Consider the following 13741-nt stretch of genomic DNA (forward strand, 5'->3'; position numbering starts at 1 on the left):
TTGAACTCCTCCGCTTGGTTCAGGATCTCCTCCCCGACCCGGAGATGGCACTCCACCCTTTTCCGGTCGATTACCATGGCCTCAGATTTTGAGGTGCTGATTCGCATCCCAGCCGCTTCACATTCGGTTGCGAACCGCTCCCTGGGAACGCCTCGGGGTCCCCCAGGAAGAGCTGGTGGAAGTGACCGGGGGGAGGGAAGTCTGGGCCTCCCTGCTTAGGTCGCTGCCCCCGCGACCCGATCCCCGGACAAGCGGCAGATGACGGACGGACGGATAATTATTATGGATTGTATTACATTAATTTGATCTGATTATCATTTAGTATTTGGTGTAATTTTTTGGTCCATAGGACTGACATGATCAGTCTATCTGTAAAATGTTCTGGGAAGTAATGCACTGGATCAGGAAAAGATTACTCACGTCCTTAATACTTTTTGTCGAATGGATTTGTATTGTACAACAGCCCTCTATACATTTCTACTGTACCCATGGGCTGTTTTTAAACATTGGCCAAGAGGAAGAAATCGCTAATCGATATAAGCATGCAGTTGTTTTCTTGGAGGTGTAGTCTACTATTAGCCTGGCTGCCAGCCCAACTTCTCCCCGCCCACAAAAAAGTTGGGTCGGGAAGTTGGGTCTGGAGGGTCTCGTACTGGGGACACCTACAGAAAGCCAGAATCGGGACGGACCGATGAAATTGCCAGGGCGGGCTTTATACGATGATGGACAGATGATCAACAGTAACGTAATCAACAACGAAAGAGCGCTTGGGTTGAATTTGTGCTCAACAAACAACATATTACGTTGCTCTGATTGGTTGTAGGTCTATCCAATTAAGCCAAGAGGCACTTGTTTTACGAGTTTGGTTGAAACACGCCCCGTAGTCACAGCCAAACGGAGAGTTTTCAGACTCATATTCTGACTAGAATTATGAGTATGACAACGTCAGGCTAGTGTACTATATAATTTCACAGCTTTCAGAAAGGTAAGATTTAATCTTCATAATTATTGTCTCGCAATGTGATGAAACTCTCTGGCTGAGTCAAACTGCTCCATAGGGCACCTGTTCAAGCTTTTAAACTTTTCTTATGGGGAAAAGAAAAAAAGTAATTGTAACAGCTTCTGCAGACATCTTCACAGTGCAAAAATCTGGCAAGAGATAACCTTTTCCATTCTCACTTCTGAAAATATATGTAAAACCAAGATGAAGAGGAAAATGCGAAAAGGAATCTGGAACTTTAAGCTTTGAAATTTGAAGACGCATTAAACAATACCCAATTGCTCTGAAAGTACCAAGTCAATGATAGGAATTGTTAAGATGAGTTCAAGACAAGTTCAAGACAAAATCAATGTATTTATTACACAAATGTGTGGTGCAGGTGTCTGGTACACTGAAGTTGAGTATCACAGAAGACTGGACAATGCACACAGGAAATCAAGAGAATATATGGTATCACAATATGGGAGGATACAATATGATTTAACATTGCCTTCGCAGGCACTGAAAAAGGACACTATGCTAGATAGCTTTTGTTTAGGTCTTTAGATAGGGCTCCTAGAAATGGCCTTGTCACTCCTTCTATTTTCCTCATTCAAAGTTGTATGGCATTAAACACTTTGGTAATATTGTGACCTGTGATCTACCCCAGTGTCACTGGCATTTCCTAGTCGCTTCTTATAAAGACCCAACTTATGGCTATGCAGGCATAGTAAAACAGTATAATGACAGTTTATCAATGATACAATAAACATAATTGATAGATATTTCAATACATATTTCTCTCCTGGACAAAACCAAGGGTTATGTGCTCATGAGCTTAACATTACAAGGTATACATCAAACATTGTTTATTATATTCAGAACATTTCAGAGAGTATAGAAGTAATAAATTAATCACTATCTTTAATTGTTGTTAACTGATCAATGGTTTAAGGATAGACCTCTTCAAATTGCACTCCAAAAAACAATGTGATTCAGAATCACCCAACCCCCGGTTTTGTGCACACTAAAATCTATCTATAATGCTGCACCACTGTATTCTCTGCAGTTCATTTTCCCACAAGGATAACCAGAAGGGCTCTCCTTATTTATAGACAGCCATTGGTTGAAAATCCTAATCTTAAATTGGGAGAGGGAAAAGGGAGGGTAAGGGATGAGTGTCCTGTGTCCTGTTGCCACAATTGTAGGTGGGTAATTCAACACCAATCCATGTAACTGAAAAGCAGTCCATCACTTTAGACTTGTGGATTTTATCTAGGAAGAGGGACCTGTTTTAAAGATTTTTAAAGTGTCTTCTTAAAGATTACTGTATGATAACTATGTACAGTATATTTTTCTTTTTGGCAAGATGGTCTGTCTAAATGTATTTTTGGAGGCAATGTGTGGGTTTCTGTTGGCTGGTGACTGAATGTGGTCCTGAGTGCTGACCTTGTTTGAAATGCCTCTGGCTATTGCACTGACATGTACAATGCAATCAATGTCAGTTCAACAGAAATTATGAGGTGATGGTCCATACAGTATCAGTGTTGTTCATGTTTAGCAGACAGTTTGTTTGTGGGTGTCTGTTTATACAGTAGTAGAGACACTATCTGAAATGTGTTTCCATGCATTTACATTTGTGCACTTGCATGTGTACTTTCTGTAAGTGTATACACGGTTAGGGAACCGGGCTATTAATCAGAAGGTTGTCGGTTCGATCCTGGCCATGCCATATGATGTTGTGTCCATGGGCAAGGCACTTCACCCTACTTGGGGGAATGTCCCTGTACTTACTGTAAGTCACTGTGGATAAGAGCGTCTGCTAAATGAAATGTAATGCAATGTCATTTGTGTAATGCGTGTGAGAAAGAGGAATACATTGTTCCTGAGCACAATGACAGACGTTGAAATTCTAGGTTCACCTGTCATGGAACACAAAATGCTCTCTCTCACTAGTCCTGGCATGTGTTAGTGCGATTGGTCACTGCCAAGGGGAGATAGGGCCCACGGAACAGGAGATGTGTGGGTGGAAAGCTTGATGAGCTGTTTGCTAACCTCCACCACACCACCCACCCCCTCCCTCCCTCTGTTCTTTCTGTGCCTGCCCAACCACACCACACACCTTGAGGGGACACTGCAAGGGCTGCTGTAAAATGCAAGCCCAATACTGACTGAATGTCCTACAGCTAAATGTACTTAAGGAAATGTGTCTGGCAGCCAGTTCAGCCCACCTCTGTCAGTGAGAAAGTAGTGGTCAATGGCTTTTAATCTAAATCTAAATCCAAGCTATTACTAGCTGACAAGACTGTTTTGCACCGTTGCGTTTAAATAATGCAACAGACTAATCTAGATCTAATTAGTGAGATATTAATGATTCAAATTAATTTAATAGAATACATGTAAACAGATGAAAAGTGGACGCACTGTACATGTTACTATGATGAATGACAAAGATGAGGGAGACATACAGTTGCTTTAGCACTTAACATTTCTCAAAAGTGCATGAACAAAGTATGTAGGCTATAATACTGTAAGCTGTTCAATATGTCAGGTGGCTGAGCGGTTAGGGAATCGGGCTTGTAATCAAAAATCGTTGTGTCCTTGGGCAAGGCACTTCACCCTACTTGCCTAGGGGGAATGTCCCTGTACTTACTGTAAGTCGCTCTGGATAAGAGTGTCTGCTAAATGACGGCTGAATGTAGCCTAAATATATTCCATGAAGATATAAATGCTGACAGGGTTTCCCTATAGTTCAACTAGCCTATAATACAATACATTTTAAGCAATTTACAATTTATTCACTACTTAGATATATAACGATATGTATGGATTAGTTGCATACAGGGATTAGATGCAATCAATTTACCTATCTTAAAATATTTCAAAATAATAAGCTAAGCCATACTAGGGCTGTTTTTCTTTTTAAAATCTAATGGATGCTTTCTTTTTGTAGTATGAATCTTCAAACTGACAAGTCGCGCTGCGACAAAAATAGATATTAGTACTACTAGTATAGTTAAACTAGCCTATAATACAATTCATTTTAAGCAATTTACACCTTATTCACTTGGCTACTTATTGTATATACATTAGATACATAACGATATGTATGGATTAGATACATACAATTTACCTATGTTCTAATATTCCGAAATAATAGGCTAAGCCATACTAGGGTTGTTTGTATTTTGGATGCTTTCTTTTTGCAATATACATCTTCAAACTGACAAGTCGCGCTGCGACAAAAATAGATTCAATGGCATGAACTATCAAAGCTTGTGCCCAGGCTGGGCGTTTGCGCCCTAACAATTTTGGTCGAGTCATTCAGTAGGGGTATAGAGGTGTCACTGTGAGAAGAGCCGATGGCGAAGTCCCACTCCGCGGTCTCAGCGCGGACAGGCCTGCGCAGCTTTCGGGACCCAGTCATCTCTGCGCCCTCCTTGGAGCGCAAAGCCATGAGCTCGATTTCGTGCTTGGCAGCGGTCTCCAGCACCCTTTGCTTATTGTAGAATATGACAAAGTTATTAATGATGGGATGTATGGGCAGCGCAATGGCAATAACCCCACAGAGAAAGCTCACGGCGGCGTTACACCGACCAAGGGTGGTTTTGGGGTAGATGTCCCCATAGCCAACCGTTGTCATGGTAATGACGGCCCACCAGAAGGACTGTGGGATGCTGGTGAACATTGTTTCCGGATGGCTCTGCTCGAGTGTGTAGCCCAGCGCAGAGAAAAGGAAAACTCCCACACCCATGTACATGAGAAGTAGTCCTAGCTCTTTAAAACTACTCTTTAGTGCAGAGGTGAGAGTTTGTAGCCCTGCGGAATGGCGCGCCAGCTTGAAGATACGTGCAATGCGCATAATGCGCAGCGCCTGAACTGCCTGTTGCACGTTAACGAGCTCCATCATCGTCGTGCCCAGGGAGGTCAATGTCAGTACCACATAGAAAGGCATAATGGACATAAAGTCTATTATATTCATGAAAGACAGGACGAATTTCACCTTATTTGCAGAGGATATCAGACGTAAAACATACTCAACAGTAAACCAACCGATGCAAACCGTCTCAATGGTTTCCAAGGTTGGGTGCTCAGTGTGATTTCCTTCGGCGCCCTCCACCTGCAGGTCAGGTATGGTGCCCATACACATCACCACGGAGGATATAAGAATGAAGAGGAAAGAGATGATGGCGATAATGCGCGCTGGCATAGAGGAGTCTGGCTTCTCCATAAGTCTCCAGAGGAACATTTGGAACCGCTGCCAGTCTCTGGAGGATAGATCCTCTTCCTGGTCAACCAGAATCGTTTTAACTTTTTCGGCTATCTCTGCAAGCTCATATTCCACTTCATTCAGGTTGCTTGTACAGCACTCGTCCAAGAAATCTGGGTCGATTTTCCAGAACTCCATCTCCTTCATGAAACAAATCGGACATATGCCTCGTTTCATGTGTATCTCGCCGTAGTAATACAACTCAATTATACACTTAAAGGCATCTGGGTCCCTATCAAAATAAAACTCCCCCTTTCCAGGGTCATAATCGTCACAAAATGAGAAGAAATCCTCCGTACTACCAATGGAGCACTTCACCAATTCTGCCAGTCGCGTCTCCGGGTAGCGGTTCAGTACGTCTCCATACAACACCTGCTTAACTCCGCCGATATTTACAATAATTTCAGCCTTCTCGCTGGCTTCCGAGCCATTGCAATAAGCATACCGACTCCTACGTTCCCACATACCGATCCTCGTATTGCCAGAAAAACTCAATACAATTCAAGACACGGTCACTAAAATAAGTAAATTAAAAATGAAAATACGCATGCACAAAATCTAAAGTCGCCATTGTAAAGTTTTGGAATCTGCTTAAGAAAAACAACCCCGAATGGGATTGTCCTAATAAATACCCTAGTTTCGCTTAATAATTGGTTGCGGCAGCACTACTCCGCAGCACTAGCATATTGTTTGCTTAAAGCTGTCAATGGTTGGTGAAAGTTAATGCGACAGGAGTGCGCGCACAGTTGCAGAGAGCGCGTCATGTAAAATCGCTATGGCGGGGGGGAGGGGATGTGGGGGGGGGGGTTGCAACCGTCGCTACGCGCACACCCATACAGCATACAATAGACCACATTGTCCCTGTGGTCTCAGCCTTTTTATTATTGGTTCCCATGGGGGTGATGGCGGCGACGTAGTACGTGTGGAAACTTTGATAGCGGCGACGTGACCTTTGTAAACTTTGCATTACATTAGCGCGTGTGACATGTATGGCAAGCGGAAAGGGATATTCATATTCTAAGCAGGGGCGGTCCTAGCACATTTGGCGCTCTAGGCGAGCTTCACTCGTGGCGGCACCCCCCCCCCCCCCCCCCCCCCCCCCCCCCTAAGCAAAAGCAAGCTTTTGCACAAAAACGGAATTGCAACTTTCAAACTTTATTTTGCCCTGCAAGACTGCATTTCTTTCAAATAAACACAACAACGATCACAACGATGAATAAACATTAAATAAAGAACAAAATCCCTGAGAAAATGTCAAGTCTGTGCTGAACTATGCTCCGGCCACGCCCCCCTGTTCAACGGTGCACACACGGTGCACGGTCACATTCACTCCCTCATCGCCTGCAAATAATGTTTTTTTAGTCTTCTGTTCTGTTGATGCCTGGCAAACAACAATCTTAGAAGTGTACTCATATTAGGGGGTGTGATTTGCACTTTAGGGCCACCATACATATTCACTCATGTTAAGCAATCAATCTCCCTGAACAAAATTAGACAAAACGGAATTCACCAAAATGTCATGACACATCGAAAATGATGCAAATTGCGGTAGCCTACAGCTGAACTTGAACTGATGTTTCGACTGAATGACAATAACAAGGAACGTCAGAAGTTACTGGCTAGCTAGCGTTAGCTAACTATCTATAGCAAGATTACATACAATCCATTCGCTAAAGTTGACAATACAACACTTGGATTTTTACCAGTATTCCTCACTTGTTGACAAATTGCCGTGTTTGTCTTCCTTAATGCCTCATGCAACAACACTACAAATATCTTACTCGTTGCATAGCACACCCATTAGGCATTAAGGGATATTTGTAGTGTTGTTGCACTGGCTAATTGGCTATATATGTGCGCCCCTATTTTAATCGTGTTTTTTTTGTATAACGTAGAATAAATGGACATATCATTTTTGATGTAGGCTACTGTAAAATCCTTAAAGAACTATGTGACAGGGAGTAGAAAAACGTTCAATGATAAGGTACATCTTTTCTTCTTAACTCCACTAAAGTGCCCGGGTAAAAGGATTTACCTTTCGCCTTTGCACATTTCTCTTATTCTTCCTTTCTTTTCTTCTTAAATTTCGCCCTTGATAGCTTTTGCCTCTTCATTATTTCGTTCTTCAAAGTTCTTGAACATACACACTCTAACCAAACGCCTCACTGTGCTAGCATGTTCTGATAACACCAAGCTTGCTTTTTTAAGGGGACGTATACCTGGCTTATTTTACCCTAATGTTAGATTTATTTTTTGAATGTCAAAATATTGGTTGGAGATAAAGAAGGGGGCGCAAAAAAAACTGCCCAGCAACAAAAAAGTAAAAATAAAAACATTTTTTTTGTTTTTTTAGCTGGCCGCATTTTTTTGCGCCCCCCTCTGTGTGGCGCCCTAGGCGACCGCCTATACCGCCTGTAGGAAAGACCGCCCCTAATTCTAAGGCTTACCAGGAGAAGGAGCAGCCTAACCATATGTCGCCGCCTGACCGTGGGGATTTTTGAAAGGGACTGAAAATGAGAGGCTGGCGGCGACTTGATGGCGACGGCATGTAAGGAACGTCTACCGGCGGCGACGTCACGGCGAAGTGTGTTCGAAAGTATTTAAAAATACGCCTACTAAGTACGTCGCCACTAAGCCATGTGAGACACACGTCGTCGCCAAACACACCTACACTGTAAAAAAAACCTGTGCACAATCTGGCAGCTGGGACGCCAAATTACACCCATTAAATTTAGGTAAAAAATATGTTTTTCATTAACATCAATTAACCAAAAAATAATTGTAATTTTGTACAAGATATATCTGTAATATCACATTACAAGCTGTTCTTTGCCGGTAAATATGAGTTTTATTAATATAACTTCTCTGTAAAAAAACTGCATTTTCAATAAGAAAAAATAATGAATGACGCCTAATTAAGTTATAAAGATTTTACATGTTCATTCATAGCATCTTGTGTGCCCAACACACAGCATTCAGATGCTGCAATCATTATTCAAAATACTACAGTCATTTCCAGCGCCTCAGGTTATACCTGTAGCGCCCGATAGCTGTACAATTAGGATAAGATTATATCTCGTTGCACGTTAATTTAAAAGGCAGGTTGGATAGGCATCTAACTGGACAACATTCACACTTAGGGTGAACACTTAATGTATCAAAACAGAACGAACACAATAACAAAACTCTAAACAATGATTATCTAACTAAGTTCAAACCTTTAACTCTGTAGCTTTTCAGCTTGCCACGGGGCATTCTGGGTAACAGCGGCATTTTTGCTACACAACTATCTAATCAACTTTGCTTTGTCCTACTCTGGCGTCATTCCATTTATTCATTTAGCAGACGCTTTTATCAAAAGCGACTTTCAAGAGAGAGCTTTACTATAAGTGCATTGGTCAATAATCATAAACAACGAGATAGCCCCAAAAAGGCTTTTGCAGGCTTTTGTAGTCTTTGAAATTGACTGGTGCATGCTGGGATTGCATGACGTCAACTACCCGAGCTCAGTTCACAATTCAAGGTTCCTATGTCTAAACCAAAAATGATGTTATTAAGTTATTTTTCCGTGGGATGAGAGTAAATATCTTCAAAATAACTGTTAAAATAGCTAGTTTTGATTAAGTGAAGTCATGTGTTTTAAAATATTTCTTTTGTGAAAATGTTATTAATATTTGTTAAAAACAAATGTTTGTGTATTTTTAAGTAACAACATTTGGCTGTAATTCTTATGTAAAATTATAAATGTACAGTTTGCCATTGTCTTTCTATCCGTATTTCATGTTATTCAGAAATACAGAAAAAAACAATTTACAGAAAAAGTGCGGTAGTTTAAAAAAAATGTTTTACAGTGTAAACAGGATTTTACCAAAAATCGGCTTGTAAAATGTTTATGTTACATAAAGCTCAAAAAACTATGGGTGGGTAGCTTGGGGTGAGAAATGTCAATGTCCCTCCACTTTTCATAGCAGTGTCTTGAAACGGTGTCCACTCCACACAAAGTCTGTCCATGCTGTATCAATAGGTGCGTTCGACATGGACTGCGGGTGCATGAAACGACTGGCGCTTACAGTCGGGGAGGAGTTGAAAACGGCTCTGTGAAGTCGGACATTTCAGCTTCTCGTGGTTTGCTGCGTTGACGTCAGTCACGGCCAATTAAGCGCTGTTTGCTTACTTTACTTATAATTAAACGTAGTCTTTCCGTTAGTAAAGAGGCGGAATAAAACCATTTCTTCAATACATTTTTAATTCAATTAAACAGTTTGGTCTGGATTTGAGCATTGGCGAAACTGAAGGTTTCAGAATAATTACAAAACACGCCAGTCTGGCCAATCATGAAATAGTTGTGTCGTCACTAGAACCCGTGCAGTTGCTCTTAAGAAAATCCACTCGGCTACACAGCCGGCAGTTTTCGAATCGATCTCACGGTACTTAGATGGCGACGTCACAGTGACCCATCCTCGGCGCCGTCTCAAGTCAGACAAAAAGTCTAACCAGAATTCACTGTTTCAAGTCAGCCGGCTGCAGCGTTGCATGAAGTCAGTCCATGTCGAACGCGCTATTAAGAGGTCTATCACCTTTGCACATTTCACATTACTTGTAACCAGACCAGACTCAGGATCCAAGTACAGAGGGTTTATTAAGAACAGGGTAGTCCAGGAACAGGCAGTAGTCGATACACAGGAAGACAGGGCCATAGAGGTTACTCAAAAACATGGTCGGAAGACAAGCAAATGGTCAATCACAGAAACGGACAAAACTGAATGTAACAAGGCTCAGACTGACTATTTAAGGAAAAGAGTAAGACTTCGCAAAGAAACTAGGAAAATCTGGGGTTTAAATAACAAACTAAATGGGTCAAACAAGCGACAGGTGAAATCAATTAACCCTTTACTGCCTGAGACAACATTCCGAACATTCCATAAGCTGTTGAAATATGATATTCATATTAATATTCATATTTTATGAATTTTCATATTAAATCATACACCTTAACTGTTTATACCATCTTGAAGAAGAGAACTAAGGGATTTTTATCATGTCAATAAATATATGATCACTTGAGGCAAATCATATTTTATCAAAGTGGTTTCAGGCAGCCATTCTTTACAAAAACTTCTCCATCCACCATACCTCATCAGACAAATTAATTTTTAACCACTTAATTACAAGATAGAGAAATACTTTGTGGAATATGGTGGTGGAATATCCACAGGTCTGTGGGCAATGTAGAACAGAAGACAGATTAGAAATACCATATTTTGATTAAAAGTTATGACCATTTTAGTGACTAGTGGAGACATAGGGGAAACCGGAATTATCCTGTCCTAAAAGTAGCTAGCGCTATGGCTGGATACTCCTCTCGATAACTAAAATACGTTTGAGATTCTTCCACAATCGACCGAATTGGCCAAACAAGGCATGTACATTTAGCTTACAGTGTACATAATCTAGCTAGTTCATGTTGTTTTTCCAAGTTTTTTTATAAATCTGCTCAAATCGAAGCTAAACAGTGCTACTACCGTCATAGCTGCCTGTCACAAACGGCCAAGCCGGACACGTCATTCTTTCCTGAAAAAACTCGCGTCACTCCCACAAACAAATTCTTCGTAAGTAAAAAGTTGAGACTTTTATTTGACAATATTGACAACACATATCAAGGAACTTGTCTTTACTCATAATATCGTCTCCGATTTCAATCGAAGCTGTAAATCTAACACTGTAGGCAATCTCCCATGGTCCCTGTAACGGGTCTTGTTCCGGCTGGAAAAAAAGATGCATCAGACATAAACGTTGACTTGTGTAACCTTTTATTATATTACTGGAAATCTCTGCAAATCAATTGCTAGATTATGACTTGCCACTATTCATTTACTGTATGGATAGCGAGTGGCTGCCAGCAAGCATTTCAGCGTTGAATGTCAATCGTGTGCCGGGTGAGCTAGCTAGACTATGCAGCTAGCACAGAAGAAAGTTACGTAATGTGAAGAAACTGAATTAAAGTACAAAATACAACAAACCAGGGACGCCGACAACCTCAGCAACCCTGCGCCAGGCATAATCTTTTGTGTTTACGTCTCTGTAATCGAACATAGACGTATTATACAGTACTGGGTATGATGACACACATACGATGAGTTGCTCTTCCATCTTGACATTGTCAAACCTAGAAATGTTTACCATAACCAACAGTTGCTACGTTACAAGAAACAAGAAACCAACCCGATTGGCCATCGCTGGCGTTTTCACGCTCCACATTTACATACAGTTGAGAAATCAAACTTTCGCCCCACTCGCCTTCCCACAATGCCCTACGCGAGCGTCGACGCCCCGCTCGCCTTCCCACAATGCCCTACGCGGGTGTCAACGCCTGGTTTAATTGAAAATGAATTGGAAGCCGACGCCCCGCTCTGCCCGCCCCGCTGCAGTGTGAACGCACCGTAACGTTGTAAACAGTAATGTACGAGGTGCAGGCCCACGGCGTGAAGCAACATAGACACGCGAACACCCGTGAAAGCTCGTCTCGGGGCTATTTCTCTTATTTTAGATACAGTATAAGTTTAGATAGCTTGCAAATACTCAGGATAGCCTACCGAAGTAGACTTCGCCAATGTCGTAGCGATGATAGCTAACGTTAGTTTGCTAGCTGTATAACATTTCACTGGGTCTTACAGTGTTGCTTGATTTACTGATTTATTATGAAATGTTGTGTTCTCCTAGCTATTTGCCTACAAGTCACTGTTTTTTAAAGCCCTGATAGTGTAACTGAGATGACACAGTAAATAATTCCTCTTTCAAGTAATAAGCCCCCGTTAAAGTGTTGAGCATTAAATTTGCTGCACGGTCTGTAGAGATCTTGGGACTAAGCCACTTATTTTGTGTTTTGTTAATGCAGAATTTGGTCAAATAAAATCGGTAAAATAGACATATTGATTGGAACACAATGTGAAGTAACATAGCATTTTATTTTGTTTGAGTTTAAACTTGTCCAGTGGGACAAGTAAAGTTCTCTTCCACTTGCCCTGCAAAAAATCCACTTGTGCCGGACAAGCCTTAATGTCGAGCCCAGGTTATAATACTTAGAATACCGATATTATTTTTGTATAGAAATATTAGACACGTATATTACAAAACACTCAACTTCACACTCAACTTCCCAAGCTCGCTGTGGGTGCCCTTCCCTCAGTGGGCTGACGAACTTTGACAGTAGGCTAGGTCAACTTTTGTAAAATGGGCTCAAAACGATAACAGGAGTCAGGGGAAAAAAATTATAAGAAAGAGACTGCGAGATGGTGCCCGTGCATCCAGTCCATGTTTAATTATTGTTGAATACGGGAAATGTGCTGCTAATTTAATGGTTAGCCTATGCATACACTTCAAACTTGCTGACGTTATTGCTAATGTTAGTGTAGCCTGTGGAACTTGTTGCTTTAGGTTTCTCTTCCCTGTGCTTCTATGACATCATTATTAGGGGCGGGGCATGGGCAGTAATTGGGACTGGCATAAATACAGACACCTGGGGTCCTTAGCAAGGTAGCTCTTCCATGCTGTTAGCATTGTGTGTGAGGCAGTGGTTTGGGTGCTGTGGCTTGTGCAAGTTTGGGAGCCAGCAGAGACGTGGCCGTGAATCGTGGTCCCAGCGACGTTCTGATTGATCAGCAGTGAATCAGTCTGCACTAATATTGCACAGACCAACGCAGCTTTGCGGCGTGCTAGCTGCTGTTCTTTTTAATATGTGTTGTACGCATGTGAGTTTGTACCCTGAGTGACTGGGTTTTGATTTTCCCTCTAGCCTGGGGACTGTTGTATGTCTTGGTGAACGTGTTGTGAGCCCCAGGTTAGGGGAATTTCCTTTCTTTTGTTTTGTTCATTGTCTTCCCTGGAGTCAGCCCCATTATTGGTCAAGCCATAACACCCTGTAAGCTTTGGGAAGCCGGCCTCATAGTATAACTTCACTGAGTGACTAGTTTGCAGTGCTGTGTTGTCCGTAGCAATTATCCGAGTGGTTCACCAGAACTTGAAGTTTGCAGTGGGTTGCCCTAAGGGTTGCGTGCACTTTATTCACGTGTGGTATCAAGACCGTAGCTTTCACTAGCTTTCATCCTCTTTGGCTTGACTGATTTTAACTTGCCAATGAAGATTCCCACCTTTTAATGTATTTATTGACCAGCCTGTACGACCTCCTTCAATATGAAATAAAGACTGTAATTTTTTATTTTTCTAACTTACCTGTGTCTGTACACCCATTGGGGCAGAGTTTCCTCGCTCTAGTCTACACTATTCTCAGTTAGCTCAAGGGGAGGCGTAGTCAAATGTACTGTGGGGGGCGCTACATTAGCACACTCTAATATGTTTTAACCTAGGTGCAAGCTAAATTAAGATTTTACTGTTAAACATTATCTATGCATTTCACAAGTGACTTACGACAGCTAGCCGTTACTTTCTTACCTACTGTCTGGCAAGATTTTACCAATTGAAAAACGACTTGTAAA

At 41.7% G+C, this 13741-nt stretch overlaps 1 protein-coding gene across 1 annotated transcript; it reads right to left on the reverse strand.

The window, feature by feature from the left end:
* Positions 1-4232: 4232 nt before the first annotated feature.
* LOC124487595 (potassium voltage-gated channel subfamily F member 1-like) lies at positions 4233-5714 on the reverse strand. Its single transcript, XM_047050021.1, has one exon. The coding sequence runs from the start codon at positions 5712-5714 to the stop codon at positions 4233-4235; it is 1482 nt and encodes a 493-aa protein (XP_046905977.1).
* Between the last annotated feature and the right edge of the window lie 8027 nt (positions 5715-13741).

This window comes from Hypomesus transpacificus, chromosome 26 (genome assembly GCF_021917145.1).
Source record: "Hypomesus transpacificus isolate Combined female chromosome 26, fHypTra1, whole genome shotgun sequence".
Taxonomy (NCBI): Eukaryota; Metazoa; Chordata; class Actinopteri; order Osmeriformes; family Osmeridae; genus Hypomesus; species Hypomesus transpacificus.